General features: G+C 43.9%; 1 protein-coding gene and 1 long non-coding RNA gene across 2 annotated transcripts; both read right to left on the bottom strand.

Moving 5' to 3' along the window:
* Positions 1-519: 519 nt before the first annotated feature.
* On the bottom strand, positions 520-8274 carry LOC307073828 (germinal-center associated nuclear protein-like; the record flags this gene model as incomplete). The annotated part of the gene is made up of 8 exons (XM_079733790.1): positions 520-1064; positions 1673-1823; positions 2016-2207; positions 2483-2612; positions 2778-3083; positions 3434-3645; positions 3952-4090; positions 7878-8274. The coding sequence occupies 8 exons, from the start codon at positions 8272-8274 to the stop codon at positions 888-890; spliced, it is 1704 nt and encodes a 567-aa protein (XP_079589916.1). The 3' UTR covers positions 520-887.
* Positions 8275-11952: 3678 nt separating this feature from the next.
* On the bottom strand, positions 11953-13250 carry LOC307072610. Its single transcript, XR_013811684.1, has 3 exons — positions 13238-13250; positions 12914-12954; positions 11953-12448 (listed from the first exon to the last, which is right to left on the bottom strand). It is a non-coding gene; the product is annotated as an uncharacterized lncRNA (long non-coding RNA).
* Positions 13251-14968: the final 1718 nt, after the last annotated feature.

Below are 14968 nucleotides of genomic sequence, written 5' to 3'. Positions count from 1 at the left end.
CCATGTTGCAGCAAATAAACCAGTCCAGTGCTCCACCCAACCTGTCTCCGTTAGTTTTATACAAGAAGCAGAAGGGCTGCGGTGTACCCAAGGTCACACATGGATATTATTTAGGACTACGTTTCCCTCTTCGCATTGCAGTGCCTTCCGATTTGGTAGTCAGTGGAAAGATATGAGCAGAGGCTTAGCTAGCCAATCACTAACCCGCTGGGCGGGGAAAGGGGTGGGTCTTTCTGATAACCCTCCAATAGACGGCTTCGAAAGGCTATCCAGAAAATAACCTCGGACCATGGCGTTTCATCACTGTGAAGAAGTGCACTAGCGATATCAACTCTCTCCAAGATGAGCAGAACTCAATTAAATAAAAAATCAAATACACTTGCATAAAAAATACGGTATTTATTATGACTGATAAGTACATGCTTAAAAAATAGCACACTTAAGTTCTTATTTCCTTCTAATTTGATACATCCAAGTCAAGAAAAACATGAAAAACACAAAATCATATCCATACGTTGATAAAACATCTCTCAGAAAAGCATATTCTCATTTTATAGACAACGCCATGCAGAAAGCAGAAAGACAAAAATACATATATACACAAACAAAAACATTCAAAAGGTTTTACTAATTGTACAGAAATGAAAAATGGGAAGGAAAACACAGGCTATTGGTGGATATGTCTTCCTTCCATAAGACTATTAAGCTATTTTAAAACAAATTAAAACACACCTGGCATCTTAAGAGGAAAGAAAAACGACAACTGACATTTCCAAGAGCCCTTCTACATTCTTGACAGGCTTCCCTTCCACTCCACTGAGGGCAGTTGGTGGTGGCAGAACACTAGCTGCTGGGTCACATGACATGAAGCAGTTTGGGTCATGTGATCAGTCGTCCACGATGCCCAGCATGCCGTCAAGCCTCAGCCTGCAGGCCAGCTCCTCCTCCTGGCTCCCTAGGATCTGGCGCTGGATGTCCCGGAGCCTCTGCGCCATGGTTACCGGGAAGGAACCGGTCTGGCCCGGTCCGTCGTCAAACGTACAGTCCTCCGAGGACTTTGCTTTCTAAAATGATATACAACAGATGCTGGTCACTATGACAATCACAATGATAAACTGTACAAATAACTTTATTTATTTGTAGGCTTTTTAGTGACTTTTCTTTTATCAGAAGCAACTTACAGTGAATCCAACATTTGTTTCCATACATGTCCTACAGGAGCAGTTAGGGGTTAAGGGCATTGTTGCTCTTGCTACAGGTAGACTGTGGACATTGGGGTTTGAACCCAGGACCTCTCGGCGAGGAGTCAAACATCCTAACACTAGACTAAAGTGTTTTTCAACCTGTAGTATGCGTACCATTACTGTAGGTGGTATGGGGATTTTATTATGGAATAGACACATTTAACTATTAATTAATTTTTAGGTTTTATGTTGTGTTTCTGAATGAAAACCTGGCAGCCTGTTTGCTTTTTCCTTCCAATGTTCCCCACGTTACCATGTGTATTTATTTAAGAAGTGTATTTACCTACTTTTTACCGTTTGCATACGAGTTGGTACGCAAAATGCCTTGATGATGACTTGGTTTTGGAACCACTTCACCTGACTATCTCAACCCCATTAACGTGAGTTATTATTCAAATCACATTAAGATAAATGTAGGACCATCATACTTTTGTGAGTGGGGCTCTCGATGATCTGGCCTTGCTCGAGGGCACGGCGGGCGGGGATGCGGAGAGCAGCGTGGAGGAGGGTATGAACAGAGGCATGGACAGGCTCTCCGGGGGGTCGGAGGTCAACCAGCGCTTCAGCTGCTCAATGCTCCTGCAGACAGACAGACAGACAGACAGACAGACAGACAGACAGACAGACAGACAGACAGACAGAAAGGAGAGAGACAGACAGACAGATGCAGAGAAACAAAGAAATATTTAGATTTACAATGAAAAGTTTGTCTTGACTCAAGATAGTAGTCATACAGAGGCCTAAATGGTAGGGTAGGTGTAGGGTCCATACCTCTGGCTGTGGGCCTTCTCCTCCTCCAGGCCGCGGAGCACCAGTCCAGGCAGCAGCTCCTGGGCTGAGGAGGTGTGGGTGATGTCCAGGCTGGGGGTGGAGGAGAGGGCTGGCTGGGGCGCTGCCAGGCAGTCAAACAGCCTTTGTCTCAGGGACAGAGAGCTAGGGGCCCCCTCGCTGGCATCGCAGCCTCTGGTGGAAGGGAGAGGTGAAAACCAAACTGAAATATTAAAATACGCTTGGCTAATCGGCGACCAAAATGTAGCCGATAATGTACGTCAGCCCAATGCTTTCAGAATATCATAGGAGAGCCACCAAGCAGATTATTTAACTATAAAAAAAACGAAAAGACAGAAAGTAGATGTGGTGCCTTTTGTAAAGTGTGTCCCCAGAAAGGTTGAAATAATCCAAACGCCGACCTAGAGAAATAAGCGTGGATAATGGGGTTGAACACGTGCTCCTCTCACCCTTCTGTATGCAGCCGTTTCTGCCGGTGTGTGAGTCGGACCGCCTGGCTCCACTCCTCAGGGGGATCGAAGTGCTTCAGGGACTCTGTGAGGAAGTACACCAGCACCTCCCCGTCCTCCGTCACCGCATCTGATCACACGCAAAACAAAAAACACACCCAGAAGATAACATGAGAACGTGCGGCACTACATCAGTGAATAGAGCCCCATGATCTCAATGGAGTGCTTTCTTCTTAGGTCAACACATTCAGCGGATAGGGGTCGGACATTAGGGCTCAGACCAGGGGGATCGTACCCTGGCAGAGGGGCAGGTCGGGGCTGGGCCAGTCCTTCAGCCTGTGGTCGATGCACAGCACCAGCAGGTCGTCCCAGGGCACCTGGCTGTAGCCGGGCCCGTGGCGGTCGTCCCGCCCCCCCCAGGACACGCGACGGGGCGACGAGCGGCGGTGGCGGTGGGCGGCGGGGCCCGGGTGGTAGTGCTGCTGGCGGACCCTCTCTAGGAGGTTTTCCAGCCGGGACCCGAGGAGGGGCCGGCCGTGGGGGGTCCCGGGGATCTGGGAGGCGTAGCGGAGGACGGAGGACTGCAGCTGGGACCAGCCGGCTGTGGAATAAGGAATAAGATCAAGACGTACGTTAATAATCCAAGGTGGGAGGTGTGGGTGATTAATCAAATTTTGAACGCGATTTCGATTTTAGCGTCAAACGATCACAAAATTAACATCATCAGGTTTTTCGATTATTTCGTTTTGTTTTTTAGAAAGGGCAGGATACATATCTGTACATCATTTTAGATTGGAACATTTTCTTTTAGACCATTTTGTGTATTTTCTTAAGGCGAAATTACAAAGTTCTCAGTTGCATAGTTTTCTTTGGGAGAGGCATGATGAATAAGTGCAACATGCTTTCATACTCAAAAATAATCGTTTGAATAATCGTGATTTCAATATTGACCAAAATAAGCGTGATTATGATTTTTTCCATAATCGAGCAGCCCTAGTGGAGGAGTGGTCCAGGGAGGGCAGGCCGGCTGAGGCCCGCTCCCGGCGCTGGGCCTGCAGGCGGCCACTGAAGTGCTGGCTGAGGCCCGCCTCCACAAACTGGACCAACGTCTGGCAGGAGAGGGGGCGGGGCAGGGGGGCGCGGGCCAGGAGCCAGCGCATGGCCTGGGTCAGCTGGGCAGACGGGGGGTCACAGGGGGTTAGGGTTCAGGCGGGAAACTGTAGGGAAGTGCCCCCCCCCCTCCGAGAGGTGACATGGGTCTTGCATGTCTTATTCATTTAAGTAATTTATTGTCTAACATTCAAGAAAATGGATAATTTACGTTGACTAATTAATAGATAGAGCAAGGACAGTTTTTTTTTATTTAATTATGAATTACTATTGATATGTTTACCTAAAAATGGTTAAAAAAACAGCAAAGACCATAATGCTTTGCAAGGTAAAAGATCTTTCAACTATTCGAGGTAAACCATTGATTGTGCTGTGCCGCATGCAGGTGTGTGAGGGCTACCTGGTGGGAGGCCTGCATGTCGCTGGTGCTCTCCGGGATGTGGTAGAACATGTGTTCAGAGATCAGGCCCTCCTCGACCAGGGTCTGCAGCATCAGAGCTGAGGAAGAGACAACCCACAACAAGGTCAGGAGCCATTTACAGTCATTTATAGACCCAAAGACCTAAAGACCTTCTAATATAGGAGGGCATTTAGTTAGTTCTAGTAAGCATTATACTGATTTAGCTTTACTTGCATGTTCAGTTTTAGCCCTGTAATTTGAGATTTCATGAATGTTTTCATGAATGCTTTATAAATTGAAATAATAATTATTTCATCAAATAAGAAGGACTAAGGATATTTATTTAACCCCAAAAAAAGAATAACAAAAGTGGTGGAAGGACAGCTAGCTCTGACGTATAGAGCACCAACCCGTGGGAAAACACTGTCTGCGCTGCAGACGGCCAAGCCCAGATGGTGCAGTCCGGCCGGCCGCTGTCTGGAGGACCTTGACCCCCCCCCTAACCCCCCACCCAATGTTTGGTTTAATAACAAACACGCAGTGCAGCTAACAAGACACACGCACTTTAATGTCATGCTCTTATTTCCCCTCAATAATTATGTTAAATATGTAGGATAAAATGTTAGCTCCATATGTGTGCAGATCACTCCCTATATAAATGAGGATGTATAGAGGGAGAGGCATGTGGTTCAGGAGGTAGAGCAGAAGGCTGGTAACCGGATGGTTGCTAGTTATCTCCGGCTCCCCGGAGTGTGGTGGTGTCCCTGGGCAAGACACCTCACCCTAACTGCTCCCGATGAGCTGGCTGTCGCCCTGCGTGGTTGATTCTGCCGTCGGTGTGTGAATGTGTGCATGAATGGGGGAATGTGAGGCAATGTTGTAAAGCACTTTGAGTGGCCACTGGTTAGAAAAGCGCTATATAAATGCAGTCCAATTACCATTTATACATGCACATCCTTAACATCTGAGAATTGGAGTACAGCTTGGTCAGTGAAACCAATGTTAATTGATTTTCACTTTTTTCACTTACTATACGTGGGTCTTTCTAATGATAGGGTTTACCCATTAAACTGTATGCAGAGTCTTTTATAAGCTCTGATTTATCTTTTGGTCCAATAATGACGACATGTAGCCATTATCAGCTGATGACCCTAAGCCATACATTATAAATCCAGCCGTTTGTCATTTACAGATTTTGCCCCATAGTTCCCCCCTCTCTCCAATTGTCTCATGCACTTTGTCGTGTCAGCCTGTGTGCGTGTGTTTGTGTGCGCGTGTTTGTGTGTTTTTAAGGGGACATCAAGATAATATGTCCCCTTAGAAACCACCCCCCTCGTCAAGATAATAAAGTGCCCAGCACAAATTATTGTTGGATTTGCGCCAAGGGTGGAGCTTTTCTGTCCCCCCCCCCCCAACTTGATGACTCACACAGGCTCCTCGTCCATCATCCTAATCATCCTCATCATCCCCCTTCAATGTGTCAAAAGGCCAAAACATGCACACACATTCACCGTAAATAACCCTTTGCCATCAAATGCCCTTTCTTCTGACAATGTGCCTGAAAATAAAATATGAAGAATTGCGACCTTAGTCAAGGTCACCCCAGCCAGGATGAGAAATTCTTCTTAAGATAAGTGGAAGAAGCTAAATATCCACTCTCATCTGGGGGACAGTGTATGCATGATACGTACAAACATAAGTACTAGAGAACACACATTTAACATTTACAGCACATTTCAGGCTCTGTGTCTTTGTATCAGAGCTATAGTTCTGCAGGGTTTTGCAGACCAAGACGCCTATTCAAATTCCGCTCAGTCTGACAGTGAAGAGTTAGAAGAAAAAAATACATAGGAGAGTGTCAGCAACATGCTCCATGAACTGTCATCCCGTTTCAACCAATCGTTGCCGACCTTACAACTGGAGGGTAATAAACAACCAGTGGGAAAAGACATCCAGTATTTTGCTGACACCCGCAGGCAAAAAAAGTTGTTACATGTAAAATAAAGCATGAGTGTGAGCATGTTTTGGGTGTGAGCGATTCATAACCTGGACCTTCATAAGGTCCAGGTTATGAATCAAATTTTAAAGTATAAAAATATATGGTACAATTTGAGCAGCATATAATACAAAATACTCACCCCACCCATTGTTATCCCATCAAAAAGAGCAATATATGGTTTCTTATACATTCCTGAGAAATAGAAAACACACTTAGCACACAGGATAATATAACAGACTTGAAGCTGATTCATTTTATTCCGGGTAATATCTAGCCTAAAAAGTTGTTTTTACACCAGATGCTTAATGAATAAAATATGCAAAATTGACGAAATTGTAGCATTTTCCAATAATAATTGCACCAGCAAGAATGACAAAATGACCTTTTTACCAAAATATCCTATATTCAAAGGATTCAATTATAATGGCATTTTCTTTTTAATCCAAGATATAATACTGTAGCAAATGGCTGCTCGCAAAAGGGATTATGATGATCATTCTTTAATGCATCCATATTTAGGAGATGTTTTTGAGGTTCAACCCGAATACGATATAACTAATAGTTGGCTATCCCTCTCTTGAAGAAAGTTGGTATCCAAAACAAAACTGTTACGATACAGCTGCACACCTTCTTGTTATCAAGAGAAAGCTATATTTATGTCCTACATTGCAAGTAGGCATTGTACAGTCCCATTCAGCTCCATGATGTGTAATTATGTTAATGACGTGGGAAAACAACAGGTATTTGCGTTCAATGTAAAAGGACCTTTAGTATGTTCATAAGCAGGTGTCGGTTACCTATAGTGTTGTTCAGAACATACTCCTCATGGACGAAATCCTGTGCTAGAGGGTCTCCTGACTTTCCTGCTTCCGTGACCCCTGCAAAATGAAATAATAAGTTAGGAACGTAATGCGAGATCGATTTCAGAAATCCATGGCATGCGAGTAACACGAAATTAGTTCTGACACTTGACACTAGTTCTGACACTAATCCAAAACGATTTACAGTGCAATTCAGAGACATGTCATTTATGTGAAGTAGGGTTGAGAGGTATCTGGCTTTAAGTCAGCTACCAATTAGGATACAGCAATTGGGGATCGAACCCAGTGCACTGTTGGCTGGTAGTCTCTGATAACACCACCTCAGATAATATAAGGAGAAGGACATTACATCTGAGGTGGTTGACTGATGAATATATCTTGTATCAGTCTGTAATAAAACCAAAACATGTAATTAGACTATCCAATAGATTAGGATGGGTGCTGTGTGCGCGTGTGTGTGCATGTGCGTGTGTGTGACCTATGATGTCTCCGCCGGCGCAGAAGGCCCTTTCTCCGGCTCCTTTGATGATGACAATGTCCGTCTGCTCATCTGTCTCCCATTCCTACAACAACAGACAACAGTACTCATACTTCAGATTGAACTACAACACAGAAGACACACGTCAACATAGAAATCGTACAATTTCAATTAAATTCAAAGAACTTTATTTTTCCCGTGAGGGAACAATAAAGTTGTGCCTGACCTCCTTTGTGGTCAGGCACATGCAAACAAGATATTCTTTAACAATAAATAGTTAGCCATCGTGTACGAGAATAAATAAATTCTTAAAAGCTAAAAAAGACCCTGTGGGTAGGGGTGGAGGTGTGGGTAGGGAGAATAGATTGTGAGTTGGTGGAAGGTGAATAGGTTGAAGTCTGAAGTGATGGGTTGGGTTGGGCGGTACGAGGGGGCTTACTGTTTATTCAACAGCCTGATGGATGCTGGAACAAAGGTGGACATGGCTCGTTTGGTTCTTAGGGGCAGGGAACGGGGTCTGCTTCCTGAAGGTAGCTGATGGTACTGGTTGTTAAGGTTATGGGTGGGGTCCGATATGATCCGTCTACTTTTCCTGATGGCCTGTTTTTCATACATGGCTGTGAGAGTGGTCTGTGGCTGTCCTATGATCTTCCCACTTATCTTTATGATCCTGTTACGGGGACATTTGTTCACCTCACTCAGGGAACGAAACCACGGCAGGATGCTGAAGGTGAGGGTGGATTGAATGATGCAGTTGTAAAATGACTGGAGTATTGACTTGTCGACTTGCAGCCGTCGTAGCTTCCAGAGAAAGTACAGGTGTTGTTGACATTTCTTGAAGATGCGGTCTGTATTACTTTTGAAGGTGAGCTTGAGGTCAATGATGGGACCGAGGTATTTGTACTCTTCCAGTCTCTCGATTATCCGGCCATCTAACTGAAGAGCAAGGGGGCTGGTGGAGGAGCGCCTGAAATCTATGACCATCTCTTTGGTTTTTGAGATGTTCACTGTGAGATTGTTATACCTGCACCAGAGAGAGAAGTCGTCCACCACAGACTGCAGTTGCTGCAATGAGTTGGTGGTATCCACGATGACTGTGTCGTCAGAGTATTATATATATACCATGTCAGGATTTGTTGGCTTAGAGGGTCAAGAGGACTGGGGAGATCACAGAGCCTTGAGGACATCCTGTGGAGATGGTTCTGACTGAGCTGCAGTGTAGGCCTGCACGATTCGGGGAAAAATATGAATCATGATTTTTTAGCTTAGAATTGATATCACGTTGCTCTGCCACAATTTTTTTCTCACGACAAAAAAAAAATGGCATTACCAAACTTTTTGGCACCTCTAGCACATTGCGTTTCATATGGCCCTTTATAACTGATTAAAGTGCAGTATCAAAAACGGATTGATTTATTTTGTACATATAGCAGCACATTGTCTTTAATTACATTTAGGGCATTTAGCAGACGCTTTTATCCACAGCGACTTACAATAAGTGCATTTGTTACAATAAGTACATTTGTCATAAGAAGTGAAACAATATATCGCTGTCGATACAGTAAAGATGTTCATAGAACCAAGTGCAAGTATTACAATCGCTAGGCTAACCCATTCCCCGTGTAAAGCAACGATAGCAGCTACTGTAGATGCTACACATCGGTAGGGAGTTCGTTCCACCACTGAGGTCCCAAAACAGAGAAAAGTTGTGACTTCGCTGATCGACCTTTGCTTGCTCTTAGCGATGGCGGTACCAGACGTCCAGCTGAGGTAGTTGAGCGGAGGGATCGAGCTGGGGAGTGTGGCTTTACTAATGCTTGGAGGTAGGCAGGGGCAGTTCCATCGACTGCCTTGTATGCCAGTACCATCATCTTGAATCTGATGCGAGCTATTACAGGGAGCCAGTGGAGGTCTCGGAAGAGGGGGGCCACATGTGAGAACTTTGGTAGGTTGAACACGAGGCGTGCTGCCGCATTCTCGATGCGCTGCAAGGGTTTAATCGCAGAGGCAGGGAGTCCAGCCAGGAGCGAGTTGCAGTAGTCGAGGCGGGAGATGACCAGTGATTGGACTAGAAGCTGAGCTGCTTCCCTTGTGAGGAAGGGCCGGATCCTGCGGATGTTGTAAAGTGCAAATCTGCAGGATCGGGCCACCGCAGTGATGTTTGCGGTGCAGCATAACTGATTGTCCAACAACTACACCAAGGTTTTGGGCAGTTGGAGAAGGAGATACAGTGATGTTCTCAACAGTGACCAGTAAGTCCATGTGTGGGCAATCTTTCCCTGGTATTAGGAGGAGCTCAGTCTTGTTGAGGTTAAGCCTCAGGTGATGGGCAGTTGTCCAGGTGCTGACTTCTGCCAGACATTCAGATATGCGTGTTGCAATCAGGGCTTTGTCAGATGAGGGAAAGGAGAGAAATAGCTAAGTGCCGTCAGCATAGCAGTGATAGGAAAAGCCGTGGGATGTAATTACAGAGCCCAGAGATCTGGTGTAGAGGGAGAACAGAAGAGGCCCCAGTACAGAGCCTTGAGGAACACCTGTATCAAGCGTGCAAGGTTTGGACAAGGAGCCATTCCATGTTACCTGATAAGTGCAATTCATCAGGTAGGATGTGAACCAGGAAAGGGCAGGTTAATAAGTGCGGTGAGAAATGGCAGGATGTCGTTTGACACAGCCTGGAGGAGGGAGGAAGGGATAGTGGCCAGGGGGCAGGTGGTGGCATGGTTAGATGTTATAATTCTGTTGACCTCGTCTGAGGTGAGAGGGATGAATTGGGTAAAGGCAGAGGTGGGGGTGGAGGGAGGGAGGATGGTGGCAGTGATAAAAGAGGAGCTAATGTCCTTTACTTTCTGGGTAAAGTAGGTAACAAAGTCATCAGCAGTGAGGCAGGAAGGAGGAGGAGGGGAGGGAGGGTTGAGGAGGGAAGAGAACAAGGAAAACAGTTTCCTGGGGTTTGAGGCGGAGGAGTTAATTTTGGTCCGGTAGAAGGCAGATTTGGCTGTTGACACAGTGGAGGTGAAATCAGAGAGAAGAGATAGTGAGATAGATCATTAGGACAGTCTGATCTCTTCCATTTCCTCTCAGCTGCCCGCAACTCTGCTCTATGGGTCCGCAGAGATTCAGACAGCCAAGGAGGGGGGGTGAAGATCGCGCCGGTCTAGAGTGGAAGGGACAGAGGGAGTCCAAAAAGGAGGAGAGGGAGGATAGCAGAGTGTCAGAGGATTCCTCTGTGGATAGTTGAGAGAATTGTTCAATAGAAGGTAGTGAAGACAGAACAGTTGAGGCAAACGTAGACGAAGAGAGAGTTTTGAGGTTGCGGCGGGTGGTGACAATGTGGGGACTAGAGAGGAGGGGGGAGAGGACTTTAAGGGAAGAGAAAAAGCAACAAAGTGATGGTCAGATACGGGGAGTGGGGTAACAGAGAGAGCAGAGGTGCCACAGGACCTTTTGAATATCAGGTCAAGCTGGTTCCCTGCTCTGTGTGTGGGAGGAGAAGGGGATAGTGTTAAGTCAAAGGTGGCAAAAAAGTTGGTTAATTCAGGTGAGTGCAACTTCTCTGGCAGGATGTTAAAGTCGCCAAGTATTTACAGTCCCTATCAACCTTCAAAAAGAGAGACCACCTATCTCATTTTAAACTTCATGTAGCCTTGAAGCTTAGCTTAGCATTGGCATGCATAGAAGAGAAATGCATGAAAAACGTTCGATACCAAGTGAAACTAAACATAACTGTAAGCGGTATATATGATTGGTGGCATCATGCTTGTATTCGAATTTATGACATGATTACTTGTTGTTCTGCTGTCTCGCAGATACAGTCACTTCCTGAAACACTCGCTTCTGATTGGCTATTGCAAACATCAACGATGAGGGGCGTGTGAACAATCGAGCAAATAAGAATCGAGCCTGGAGTACGGCCATGTGCACACTGCCATCTATCGAAGAGAGGAGGGACTTCTTACATTATTGTCTTCCTAGTTTAAACTAACCTGTTACAGTTGTTCTCTATATTGTTGGTGTTGTTTTAAGCAAGGACTGGTGTACACCTAAGTATACTTAGGTGTAGGAATAGGAATTTAAACTTTATCTATAGAGAGCAATAATAAAATAACAGAAAGTTGCATTTATATATGGCACCTTAATCCAGAATTGCCAGTTCAAAGTGCTTTACAGAGCTACATTGAAATATGTATAATATAATAAATATATTATACATATTTAATATAATAAATATGAAATATGTCCATATATAATGTCATGATTAACATTCTAGACGACAATTCAGCTTTGAGTGATTAGTATGCAGAGCATTTTTTTTTCTATATCAGATAAAATAATTGGAAACTTTCTTGTCTGGCCTCGAGTAGGCATACACGACTGAGACATCTCTTGCGTAGAAGACAATTCAGTCTTGTTCCATTTGTCACTTGGCTGACCAGTAACTGATACAAATCTATAACTGGACCTGACAAAAGCTGGAGGCTTTGTTGGGTTCTGGCTTGTTTCTCTACAGAACATAGCGATCAGCCATCACAGGAACACCTCCTTTATGGCATTAGTGGCACTCACGCTGTTAAACACTTATAGGTATTGGAGACGGTTTATTTTATGGGTTGGTGTGAACACGTCTGCAAAGACAGCAGCCTTGGTCAATGACACAATCTTCTGCTCGTTCAAATAGACATTACGCTCAGGATCATACTTCTTCAAAGCCCTCTTGCAGGAACAACTAACGAAGGTATCATGAGATATTAGGTTTCTAAGAGAGACCTTGTCAAATTATATTTACGCAGGAAGATTATGAAGAATAAACATATTCCGGGAATATACACAAGCAGATATTATTGCAATTAGACTTCACCTTGCATATTATGGCCAAACTCTTTTTTTGAACTGGTAATTCTTATTTTATTGTTAAACAACAATGAAATTTTTATTAATAACCCCACACACTAGAAAATCTAATTGCAGTGTCCATGGCCATGACCATGCCCGTGACCATGGTAATGCCCGTGCCCACAAGACCCATGGCACCCATGGTGGCAGCAGGAGGGTTGAGGAAGGCATGGTTGAGGAGGGCATATTATAGGAGGGCATGGTTGAGGAGGGCATGGTTGAGGAGGGCAGACCGGTCGTGGCTTGCAGCCGAAGGGCCCCTGATTTCCTGTTCACGTACAGGAGAGATGTTAATGCTCTATTCATTTGGTGCAATATGCAAGAATCTTTCAGTCTAAATGAGGTTCCAATAACAAAACACTGCTCGTCACCCTTGCCTTTCCGTACTCTCTCCAAATCCCACCCATCCGCAAAACGTGAGGCTTGCTTGAGATTTAATTTACTCTGCTGCAGAGTTTAACCATATCCCAATGCTGACAATGTTTTTTAGAGGATATTTCAAAGAAAGATTATAGCATTTTTTACTTTTAAGCAGGTTGGTCTCTGTCTAAAACATATTTTAAAAGGGAGACCTGACCAAGAAAGCAGCAATAGCATACAATACATTAAACAAAAAAGTATCTGTAAAGTAAAATACCTGTTGGACAGTAAACAACAGAACACCACAGAAGATAACATGCTTTCATCATCATATTAACATTCTTCAGTGGTATAAATATTAGGTTATTATTACCTTCATCTTGATCCGACATTTCAATATTCGTAGTTCAAATCCTGAAATTTAAAAATACATCAACAGTTTAATAAGTATATAGAAGGCCTAAACAGTATACTTGGTATACAGAGGTTCGAAGTTAAACACTGTCAAAGACCGATAGATAAACATAAAATACTTTCATAAATGCATAACATACATTCACTGCTATCAGTAAATGTAAGGAAGTGAAGACTACATACACATCAATTCATAAAATATATACTGCCTTTCCTTTGTGAACCACATCTTAAGAAAACTAATACAACATTTCAGTAAAAGTCATTTCAGAGATGAACTTACTGTGAGTCAGAATGTAGATCTCAGGAAATACTATCAAATGCTCCCCTTTTATAGTAGCCATCTTGGCTCCTCCTCCCTCCCAAGCACCCTTGCCTTGATTTACAAGCTCTCTTTGGACCCTTTTGTTCCATCACCAAAACAAACAAATCGCATCAAAATCACGTGGCGATTTGGTAGAGCGATAGTTCATTTCAGCAAACAACAACGACAAAGTAAGAGAAATCAACTGAGAAACAGGCAAAGTAATTTCACCCACCACCCTTCTCATACAAAAGATGAATCACACAAGGAGTGGAAACACACTTTAGAGTTTCTGATCCGAGAGAACGAACTGAAGTGAGCCTGAGGCAGGGAGGTGAACACAATGTGTCACCTCTGCGGGCCATAACCTATTTATCATTTCCATCTCACCGTGCAGGGAGTGACATTGAATAGTTTTGTCATCGCCTGTTGAATGAAATCAAAACACACTCCCCTTCAAATGTAAATCAGATAAGATTCCAAAGTTGCTTAAGTTTAATGCATGCACACAAACGCACAATAACAAAATCCCACTCGCGCATATGACAAAAAAACACACAGATGAGTAGAGGAGGGGTCCCTGGCACAATAGGAGAGCTCTTCCTCACTTCCAATCCTTTTTAAGTGGCGAGCACTGAGTCCTCCAGCATCCCATGGCCTAAACATACAATCTGGTAAGGAATACAATATGTGCAACTCTCTGCAGTGAAATGACCACTAACTGCATCATTATGTCACAGTGGAAAAGGATAACAGCGAGTAGAACAAGTCATGGCTCAAATGCCACAAGTTTATATCTGGATTAGGGAAGTGAAAAACAAAACCTAATATTATTATAAGGTATTCACAGTCTATCCTCAGATAGACTGTGAATACCTAATAATAATAATATTGTGAATACACTGTCAATCAGCATGTCCACCCCAATGGATAACAATTATGTATGCTAAACATTTCTGCCTCATGGACACATAATGTCCATCTATGTTTTTTCTGGACAGTCTTTTTTTGGCGCTGACATCTCATTCAATGACTTCATTTATTTACTCAGTGACGTCACAGTGAGTACTGCTGTGGTCAGATCGCTGGAAATTATGGGGAAAACATTTTCCCGACGTCGGAAAGTTCTCGTGAACGACACCTCATGACGCTCTTATGTTTCTACTTCCATTCGGCAACTGGGGCCAGATTTTGATAACAGGGTTGCCCAGTGTGTGACGTATGGTTTACTAGTGACGATCATGAACATGGTAGAACATGAACGTTTTACTCAATATAAAAGAATCAACCATCATATCACATACTTTACTAATGATTGACAGATTGATGTAACCGTCTGTTGGCATCGACTTTGCTCAGTTGTAAACGTTGTGTACTGGTAAAAAAAAGCTCTAGATTATGGCAAGTGTTGCCTTCCATACAGTGGCAGTACTGTATGTGCTTCTCATACATAATAGCAATAGGATATTAGGTGATAGGCGTCAAGGAAATAAAGGCATGCAAATTTGAAACTGATCCTACTACGTTCTGTTTAGTTCTGAATGGTTTTTATTGGATAAAAAATCCCTGCTTTGAAGAACTTTTGTATTCCCAACGTAGCGCACATGAACTGTCGCTGTCGGGAGCACGCGTAAGCGTGAGCGTATATCACCAGGACGATTATCACCAGGACGATGAACGCGCCTTAATTCCTCATAAGCGCAATGCACC

This window comes from Pollachius pollachius, assembly GCF_949987615.1.
Source record: "Pollachius pollachius genome assembly, chromosome: 3".
Classification (NCBI taxonomy): Eukaryota; Metazoa; Chordata; class Actinopteri; order Gadiformes; family Gadidae; genus Pollachius; species Pollachius pollachius.
This window is presented reverse-complemented; position numbering and strand designations above follow the sequence as displayed.